Source organism: Capsaspora owczarzaki (assembly GCF_000151315.2).
Source record: "Capsaspora owczarzaki ATCC 30864 unplaced genomic scaffold supercont2.8, whole genome shotgun sequence".
Classification (NCBI taxonomy): Eukaryota; class Filasterea; order Ministeriida; family Capsasporidae; genus Capsaspora; species Capsaspora owczarzaki.
In genome coordinates this window covers 274,583-283,838 of record NW_011887299.1, presented here as the reverse complement: position 1 = coordinate 283,838, position 9,256 = coordinate 274,583, and the positions used below count along the sequence as shown (strand labels likewise).

The 9,256-nt window shown below is 55.2% G+C and overlaps 4 protein-coding genes across 4 annotated transcripts; 3 read left to right on the top strand and 1 right to left on the bottom strand.

The window, feature by feature from the left end:
* Window positions 1-69: 69 nt before the first annotated feature.
* On the top strand, window positions 70-1,800 carry CAOG_08852 (hypothetical protein; the record flags this gene model as incomplete). Its single annotated transcript, XM_011272204.1, has 1 exon — window positions 70-1,800. A coding segment is annotated over one exon (1,731 nt), but the record flags the coding sequence as incomplete, so codon positions are not given.
* A 342-nt stretch (window positions 1,801-2,142) lies between these two features.
* On the top strand, window positions 2,143-5,691 carry CAOG_05025 (hypothetical protein; the record flags this gene model as incomplete). Its single annotated transcript, XM_004346660.2, has 11 exons — window positions 2,143-2,275; window positions 2,432-2,745; window positions 2,858-3,001; window positions 3,080-3,280; window positions 3,423-3,695; window positions 3,773-3,940; window positions 4,023-4,061; window positions 4,153-4,176; window positions 4,281-4,361; window positions 4,438-4,638; window positions 4,724-5,691. The coding sequence occupies 11 exons, from the start codon at window positions 2,143-2,145 to the stop codon at window positions 5,516-5,518; spliced, it is 2,373 nt and encodes a 790-aa protein (XP_004346710.1). The 3' UTR covers window positions 5,519-5,691.
* A 128-nt stretch (window positions 5,692-5,819) lies between these two features.
* Window positions 5,820-8,317, top strand: CAOG_05024 (ADP-ribosylation factor GTPase activating protein 1; the record flags this gene model as incomplete). The annotated part of the gene is made up of 6 exons (XM_004346659.2): window positions 5,820-5,879; window positions 6,326-6,435; window positions 6,551-6,608; window positions 6,691-6,804; window positions 6,916-7,209; window positions 7,336-8,317. 6 exons carry the CDS (start codon window positions 5,820-5,822, stop codon window positions 8,137-8,139), a joined length of 1,440 nt encoding a protein of 479 aa, XP_004346709.1. The 3' UTR covers window positions 8,140-8,317.
* On the bottom strand, window positions 8,288-9,256 carry CAOG_05023 (gamma-butyrobetaine dioxygenase). The gene has a single exon (XM_004346658.2). It carries the CDS (start codon window positions 9,235-9,237, stop codon window positions 8,458-8,460), a length of 780 nt encoding a protein of 259 aa, XP_004346708.1. The 5' UTR covers window positions 9,238-9,256; the 3' UTR covers window positions 8,288-8,457.

Here is a 9,256-nt window from a genome sequence, read left to right as displayed (position 1 = left end):
TCATGCACCCCGAGCGGCGCATCGAGCAGCAGCAAAAGAAGCGCGGCCACCCTCCAGACCATCCTCCAGCAACTGCCCGAGGAGCAGCGCCGCGTGCTGCACCGCAAGAACATTATCGAGGCCCGCAAGGAGTTTATCGAGGGACTCAACCTCGTCCGCGAAAAGGAGCAGCAAGACGAGCGCGCCCGCCAAAAGCAGCAAGAGCGCGAGGTGGAGGCGGCCCGTGCCCAGGCCGAGGCCGCCGAGCGCGAGGAGGCTGCCCGCCGTGCCAAGCAGGAGGAGATGCAGCGCATCCAAACCGAAGAGAAGATCGCCTCCATGAAGCGCACTGCCGTTGGTCAAAAGATTATTGCCGAGCTCAAGCCGGAGGAGATTAAAAACCTCGACGCCGACGAGCTTCTTGCCAAGCAGGTCCGCCAGCTCGAGAAGGACCGTCAGGACATGCTCAACCGCACTCAGGCCACCGAGCGCCGTCTCGACCACTTTGAGCGTGCCAAGCGCCTCGAGGAAATCCCGCAGCTGCAAGCCGACTTTGAGGCCTTCAAGGTCAAGGACAAGGAGTGGTGGGCCCAGCAACAGGACAAGTTCCGCGAGGCACATCGCCAGACGCACGCCACCGATCTCCAGATCAAGCAGCGTCTCGCTCGCATGACTGCCGACAAGGACAGCTTTATTGCGCTGCTCAACCAGCGCGCAGAGGTCGAGCACCGCAACGCTATTGAAAAATTCGAGGCCCGTGTTGCCCGCGTCAAGGCCGAGCGCAAGGAGGCCAAGCGTATCGAGCTCGAGAAGGAGGCCGCTCGTCGTCGCGCCGAAGCCGAGGCCCGCGCCAAGGCGGAAGCCGAACGTGCCGAACGCGAAGCGCGTGAAGCCGCCGAACGCGAGAGGCAAGAAGCCGCACGCATTGCTCGCGAGGAAGAGCGCAGGCAGCAAGACGCCGTTGCCGACCGTCAACGTCAACGCATGGCCGAGATTGAAGCTCGCCAGCGCGATTCCAGCCGCGACAGCGACCGTCCCGAGCGCCCCGTGTCCACCTGGCGCACCACTGGCATTCCCTCGTCGGCTGCCAGCAGCGCTGGTGGTGATCGCGATTCTCGTGATTCTCGCGATTTCCGTGATTCTCGTGATTCTCGTGATTCGCGTGATTCGCGCGACTTCCGCGATTCTCGTGATTCGCGTGATTCGCGCGATGCTCCTCGTGAGGACCGCTGGCGTCAGTCCGACGCGCCGCCTGCACGCTCCGAAGGCTCCTGGCGCCCACGCGCTGAAGAGCGCAGCGACGACCGTAGCGAGCGCCCTGCTCAAGAGCCTTGGCGTCCCAGCCGTCGCGAGGAAGGTGCCCCGCGTCGCGAAGAAGGTGCCGGCTGGCGCGACAGCGCTCGCCGCGATGATGCCCCGCCCTCTCGCTCTGATTCGGGCCCGTGGCGTTCCGCCCGTCGCGACGATGGTCCTCCTGCCCGTTCTGAGGAGGCATGGCGCCCCAGCCGCCGTGATGATGGACCTCGTCGTGATGATGGTCCTCGCCGTGATGATGGTCCTCCGTCTCGCTCTGACGAAGGCCCGTGGCGTCGTCGCACTGATGATGGCCCCCGCCGTGATGATGGCCCCCGCCGTGATGATGGCCCTCGCCGTGATGATGGCCCTCGCCGTGACGACGGTCCTCGCCGTGACGATGCACCTTCGTCCAACTCCCAATGGCGTCGTGATGATCGCCCGCGAAATGACGCTCCGCGTGAGCAACCGCGCGATCAGCCGGCTGCCTCCAGTGACGGTTGGACGACTGCTCGCAGCCGTCGCTAAAGGATGATTGTTGATTGTGATAGTAGTGACTTTTTGTGTTTGAAGTTTTTTGTTTTTAAAACAGCAATACACGATTGAAAATGAAAATCTTACTGTTGCTCCTCTATCATCTAGATTGCTCACCATTCGATCAAATCCATCTCTGCTGAGACTGTCCAATTCCCGACAAACCATTCCTCGTTTGCTCAGATTTTTGTGCATTTTCGACAAAATCGCACGTTCGTTCCTTTAGTGCTTGATCCATCGCCTGTTGATTTCGAGTCGACTCTCGCTCGTGGACTGCGCTTGCTCTTTTTTTTTTTTTTTTTTTTTTTTTTTTTTTTTTTTTTTTTTGGTTTGGGAATGCCTGCTGCAGTGATGCCGTCGTCGCGGCGAGCAGCAGCAGCAGCAGCAGCAGCAGTCGGAGTTGTCGCTGCGGCCGTCGTGCTGCAAGTGCTGCTGCTCCACCCGTCCCTCGCCGCTGCCGACGCTCCAGGTAGGGTTCCCGACGGTCCATCTTTGCGCTTGCATGTAGTGGGAGTGTGTGGTGGCTGGCGTTTTGCGCAAGCGTCTCTCGCTCACCCGAGTAATCATGACCCGTTCGTTCGTCAACCCGACTTACTCATTGTCTGACTGTGGTGCGGCATGACAGAGTGTGCACGGCTCGCAGGAATGACAGACTACGTCATTAGCGAGCCAGAAGACTTTGAGCTCATCCGCGGCTGCGACGTCTTTCATGGCGCGCTGCACATTGGCGCGCTGCTGGGCGACGACGAGCACATTGACGAGGACATTCACAATGTCGACGCACTCGAGTCGCTGGTCTACGTCGAGGGTCTTGCAATCACAGACTGTGGACTATGGAACCTGGACGGGCTGCGCAACTTGAGGAGAATTGCCGGGGACCTGGTCATTGCGTTCATGCCGGATTTGGTGAACATTGACGGCCTGTACCAGCTCACCGAGGTCAGAGAACATGGCACAAACGAGCGTCTCGCGTTCATGGCATTGAGGACGTCCGAGCCTTTTGCAGAATTTTGTGGGGTCGTCCCTCTCTGACTGCTTTTGCTTTTGGTAGATTACGGGCAGCACATCCATCATTGACTGCAACGAGTTGCTCAACCTTGATGGGCTTGTCAACGTCCTGCGGTTTGGTGGGCCACTCACAGTGACTGAGAACGACAAGTTGCTGAATGTGGACGGCATCTGGGAAAATACGCATGTACGCGACAAAGTCGAGTTGCTCCGATTGCAACGACTGTTCTCTCAATCTTTCTGACTGGTCTCCCACTTGCGTTAGATTGTCGAGGGCTACATCACTCTCAGTGACAATGAAAAATTGTGCGGAATCGATCCTGCAAAATGGTCGCAACGGTTCCACGGCGGCGACACCATCGTGCAGTACGACGCCAATGCCACTTGGTGCGAAGCTCATCCGCGGATTCCGCCGGCTGCTCCAGACCATCCTGTCGTGATTGGCACCTACGCACGTGCGATAACGGTGAGTGTTGACCTGTTTTTTTTTTCCCTTGTTTTTTTCGTTTTTTTTTTTTCCCTTGTTTTTTTTCGTTTTTTTTTTTTTTTCGTGCTCCAGCTTACCATGCACCGTCGGACTCACAAACACGGCGTCTTTCGTTGTGCAGGTGAACTTTACGAAAAGTGACCACACAAACGGATTGATCACCATGTACCGGTTCTTCCTTTACGATGTTGAACACGATACAGAGTACCCAGGCGAAAACTTTACCGACCCCTCGCCCCTGTTCCTGTACCACATTTACAACATTTCAACCCAAGTGCGCCCAAACACAGAGTACATGCTACGGATTTCCGTGACCACAATGTATGGTGAAACCAGCGCGCCCAGAAATAACTTTACCATACGAACGCTGGAGGACGTGCCCGAGCAGCTTCCTGTGAGTATTCTTGGTTTGATGAAGGTCTGTGTTTGAGGGCGGGCTTTGTTCCGACTTTGCGTCTCTTCTTGCGACAGAAACCGCACGCGCTGACAACGCGGTTGCAGCAAGTTGATGTGCTCTGGAGCAAACCCACTCTCCCCAACGGCGAAATTATTCTCTATCAAATGTACATTGCAGCGCCGCCTCGTGTTGTTTATCAAAAGATCTACGAAGGTCAAGGCCACACGGAAGCCGATGAGCAGGTATGTGCGCGTCAAGCGTCGCCCATGGTGGTTTTTGTTTCGTGAAGACTGACTCGCTGTCGGTGGTCTTTTGCATTGTTAGAAGGATCATGATTTTAGCAAGATACTGAGCGGGCTCCTTGTAAGACTGCGCTGTTGCTCGATCTGTTTGCATTTGAGAAAGAAACCGAAGCACGACACTGATCTGTTTTGCCGATGAAATGTTTGAACAGTCCGATACCGATTACAACATTACCGTAATACCATCGCTCCTGTTCATTGGTTTGAAGCGGATGAGCGCAACTAACACGCGCGGTTTCTTTTTTTTTTTTCGTTTTTTTTTTTCGGTTTTTTATCCCAGGTCTTTGCTTGCACTGCGATCGGCTGCACTTCAAACTTTGTGACGTTCACTTCCTTGATGGAAGTACCCCAAGCAATTGCTGTAAGCTCATCTTGAATGCGTTTCACCTGAAGCCTGCGTAATTCACCGTCGACACTCTTCTGGTTGTATGCGTCAGCCGATTTCTGCCACCGAAATCAGCACAGACACTGTTCGCTTGAATTGGCACAGCTGCTTTGCTGCCAATGATCGGATTGGCTTCACTGCCTTCCATGTCATTTTGAACGGACAAGTGGTGCTGTACGAGCGCAACACTGAGGCGACCGAGCACGTCATCTCAGACCTTGCTCCTGGGCAGGAGAACGTGCTGGTTGTTGAGGTATGGGGAACAGTGCGAGTGATTCTGGCTTTGTTGTGCTTCCTGTTCTGCCATTCATTCACCATCTGCGCTTTGATATCCTCAGGCTCAAAATCGCGCTGGATGGGGCCGCTCCAGCCCGCTCTCTTTCACTGTGCCGCCGCGTGCGCCTGAGGGTATGGCGCGGCCAGTGGTGCTTCCAGACGACACGTTTGTCAATGTGACTTGGACTTGGCCTGCACGCCCGAACGGCCGACTCCTCTACGTGCTCGTCTTCCTTCAAGGCCGCGTCGAGCCCGTTTGCAACGAAACATTGGTTTCTCACAGCTGCATTGTGAGTGGACTGATCCCGAAGCACCAGTATTACTTTTCGGTGAGAATCGTCAACGAGGCAGGCTCGGCCGACTCGGCCGTCACCGCTGTGTTTACCGAGCGCGGCGGCTTTTTGCAGACGGGCATTTCAACGACCGTTGTCGTTGGAGCCGTCCTTGGCACGCTTGGTGGAATGGTTTTGCTTGTAGTTGGGCTCATCGCCTACAAGCGACACCAACACGCCAAGCTCAAGCGCAAGTACCACGAGGACGCCAAGGCCCAGCGCGCCAAGCGCGGAAAGCGCAAGTCACGGCGGGCGCTGAGCCAGCAAGAAGAGCGCGAGGACGACGAAGTATTTGGCGACGTCGATCCACAACCAAGGGGGCCCGCAGAAGCGTCCGGATCCAACGAGGGGGCAGCAGACTCGGCAAATCCAGAGACGTTGGCGGCTGCCGCAGCCACAGCGCTCTCCGACCCGCCCTCGCAACTCGGGCGTCGCGCTCACAAGTCCAAGCGACGCTCTCGCAAAGAGGACAAGCTGACCCTCGTCGAGTCCGAAATGACCGAGTTTGGCGATTCCAACGTGTGATTGCTTCCATTGTCAATCTTTTTTGGCGCTCTGAGCTTTTTCAGCTTTGCTTGCGTTTTGTTATTCATTGATGCTACTAGATTCTGTTTAATGTTGGTGGTGTTGTTGTTGCTGTTGTTGCTGCTGTTGCTGCTGCTTTGTTAAGGAACTTTTGAAATAGATACTGCTTGCGATTCACTTCACCCTTTTATAATCCACTCTCCCTCCATCTATTTTATCATAAATTCACTGCAGTGTATTTTCTGAGCTTTCAAGCTCAGTCGTCTTTTTTCGTCCTTCTTGATTTCCACACACACGTCAGATGGCGTCGGCCGAAGCCAAGCAAATCCTGGCTGCAATCCAAGCCCAGCCAGGCAACAATGTACTTTGCTCCCCATCGCAAGAACCCGACGGACTGAAGATTGAATTTAGAAATAAACGACACTCATAGCGGTTATTCGAGAGCGAGACAGAGTGATTGAGAGAGTGAGCGAGAGAGAGCGAGCAGGTGACAGGGCGTGAAAGGTTCGACGACGAGCTGCTGCTGCCTGCTGCTCCATACAACCCACCATCACCATCACCATCATCATCATCATCATACTGGTACTGGTGGCAATGGCTTCCTTGCTCTTGTCTGCTGGTGAAGCGAACGATATACCCTGCACTCCACCTCGACGACCTGCTTTCCTCTCTCGTTCCTTACCTACCAGCCTACCTACTGTGACCATACTTGTTCACTTTCCACCCGACTTTTGAGCTTGCACTTGTTGGTGAAACTGACTTTTTATTGTACCTGTTTTTTGTTGTTTTTGTTTTTTTGGAACACAGAACTGCTTTGACTGCAACGCGTTCAATCCGCAGTGGGTTTCGCTGTCGCACGCCACGTTCGTCTGCCTCGACTGCTCGGGTCGCCATCGTGGCCTTGGTGTGCACATTAGGTAAGATCCATCTCGACGGAAGTAACAAACAAAATTGGTGTTGTTCTGGAGCTTTTCTCAGAACTTGAAAAGTTGCTGTGGGCTGACTTTTTGTTTCGGATCTGAACATTTTCAGCTTCGTGCGATCCGTCACGATGGACAAGTGGAGCGATCAACAGCTCGCCAAGATGAAGGTACGTTGGTGGATGCGGATTGCTGCCAACCCAACATCGAAAAAACACTCAAAATCTCCACTTTCGTCTCAAATTTCCCCAGGCCGGCGGGAATGCAGCTGCACGAGAGTTTTTGAGCTCGCAGCCTGACTGGCGGAATGATGCGTCCATCGAGCAAAAGTACAACACAATGCCTGCTGCTTTGTACCGCGACAAGGTTTGTTGTTGGGATATAAAGCTAAAGTCGTGTTGGGTTTGTTGTTTTGATGCATCGACACTCATCCTCACTTGACTTGTTGCTTCTTCTGCTCCTTGCCGCTTTTGGTAGCTGTCTGCGGCCGCAGAAGGGCGATCTTGGAATATCAACTCTGCCCGACAGACGGTCGTTGTCTACGGCGCGCCCTCAGCCACGGCGTCCCGCACAGCATCCCCAGCCCAGTCATCGCTGGACAACTTTTACGCGTCATCTTCCAACGCCGCATCATCAACATCGCTTGGTTCTAACAGCAAGCACGGCAGCAGTGGCAACATGTACTCTGAGAGCGCCATCCAGCAGTCCATCAGCGGCAAGGATGACTTTTTCAAGCGCAAGCAGTCCGAGAACGCCATGCGATCGTCGTATGTTGGTCTGGGCTGGTGTTGCTTGCGGTTTGTTGGAGCTATGGCGCTTTCCTCATTTTTGGTTTTTGTTTCCATTCGTTCCTGAAAATTCTCAATCCCTCATGACAGCGACTTGCCTCCGAGCCAGGGCGGCAAGTACACTGGGTTTGGATCGTCCAGCTCGACGTCCTCTGGTTCGTCCAAGTCGAACAACAATGGCGGTGAAATGTTTGACGACGCGTGGGCATCCTTCTCGACCGGATGGGCCTCGTTCACCGCGGGTGCATCCAAGCTCGCAACATCCGTCTCGGAGCAAGCTACCAAACTCGGCAGTGCCGTGCAGACGAACGTGATTGCTCCCACCTCGGAGAAGCTGCACGAAGGCAAGCTCCTGGACGAAGTGTCGTCGTTCGCCAGCAAGGTTGGAGCAGGCATGCAGTCGCTGTGGCGTGATGCGGATCGGATGCTGCACAACAATGGCAGTGACCCGTCGGGCTCTCAGCAGCAGCAGCAGCAGCAGCAGCAACAGTCGCAACTCAGTGGCGACGACGACGGCTGGGCCGGCTGGGGAGAGCCTGCACCTGCCCCTGCACCCGCACCGCAAGCGCAGCTCCAGGCAGTGAGCAGCAACAATGTGCCACGCACAAACTCAGCCAGTCCCGCCACTGGCTCGAGCTTCTCTGGCTTCGGGACAAGTCAAGCTCAGGACGACGACGACGACGACGACGAGAATCCTTTTGCCGCCCCGAAGGTCCAACGGCAGCAGTCTGGCAGCTCCAAACCACAGCAAGCTGGATCATTCTCTTCCTTTGGCTCAACCGTACCAGTCAAGGAACTCATGAAGCAGAATGCCGCCGCCAAAGCGCAGCAGGCACCGGCTTCCACTGGCTGGAGCGACGACTGGCAGGACGATGACAACGCCTGGGAGTCGATCAATTCCAAGGCCAAGTAGAGAGGCTTGATGTTGATTTGAGGGTGAGAAAGGGAACGGGGGTTGGCGGTGGCGGCGGTTGCATTTTTTTTTTTTTTGTTCGCGCTTCACCTTAGCTCCGCCCCGCCCCCTTTTCCCCGATTCCTTGTTTTATCTCGTGGATGAGCAATACAGTAATAAAATCTTGTATGTTTCCAAACACTGTGGCATATATACAAGAGCGGCCGAACAAGAAACAGCCGAAACAGACACACAAACAAAAGCGAACAACAAACACACAACATTATCGTCTATACTGGTTTTTTTTGGTCTTCTTTTCACAAAACAACAAGTCGCAAGTTATGACGACGCTGCCGAAGGAGTCTGGGTGGAACACAACCGCCGGATGATGGAAGCTCGGCTCTTGAAATCATCCCAGTCAACATAGGTGCCCTGCAAATGGCGGTTGCCGCTGGAGGGATCAAACCCAGTGCGACCGTGCAAGAGTCGGCGGTTGTTGAAGGCAACGAGGTCGCCGGCTTGGAGGCGGAACTGCAGTCGGTACTGAGGGTCGTCCACGAGCTTGGTGAATTCACGGTAGGCTTCATAGAAGGGGACGACATCTTCTGGTGGGACGTCGAGCGGGCCTTCGAAGGGAGGCGAGTAGAAGAGGTGCGTTTCAGCGTTGTGCGGGTCGAACGAAATGATGGGGTGGCGCATGATGCGGTGCTGGTGTGGGTGCACGTAGTTGTACGTGACTGGGACGCGCACGAGCGTGTCAAAGTGATGTGGGTGAGTGCGTCGGAGCGTTTCGGCCACGCGGAAGCCGTCCACAAAGAGCGACTCGCCGCCGGTAGGGACGGTCACCTCGAGGGCGTGCAAGAATTGCAGGCCGGGCGGAGCTTCAAAGTACATCAGGTCCTGGTGCAGCATCAAGTCCAGGGAAGTATAGGCAATGTTTTTGGCGTTCTTGACGCTGCGGACGTCCCAGTGGCGACCGTAGAAGGTGTCGCGAATCGGTCCAATGCGCTGTGCGACGCGAGCAACCTCGCCTTCCTGGGTCGGGACGTTGCGAATAAATGAAATGCCAAACTCGCGCAATTGCGTCAAGCTGGACAGCAGACCGGCGTCCGTCGACATGTAGTCCTTGTAGTCGACT

What these genes read in the sequence shown, in the direction of transcription:
- CAOG_05023 (XM_004346658.2), bottom strand. Translation starts at nt 9,237, where the DNA reads ATGTCGACGGACGCCGGTCTGCTGTCCAGCTTGACGCAATTGCGCGAG.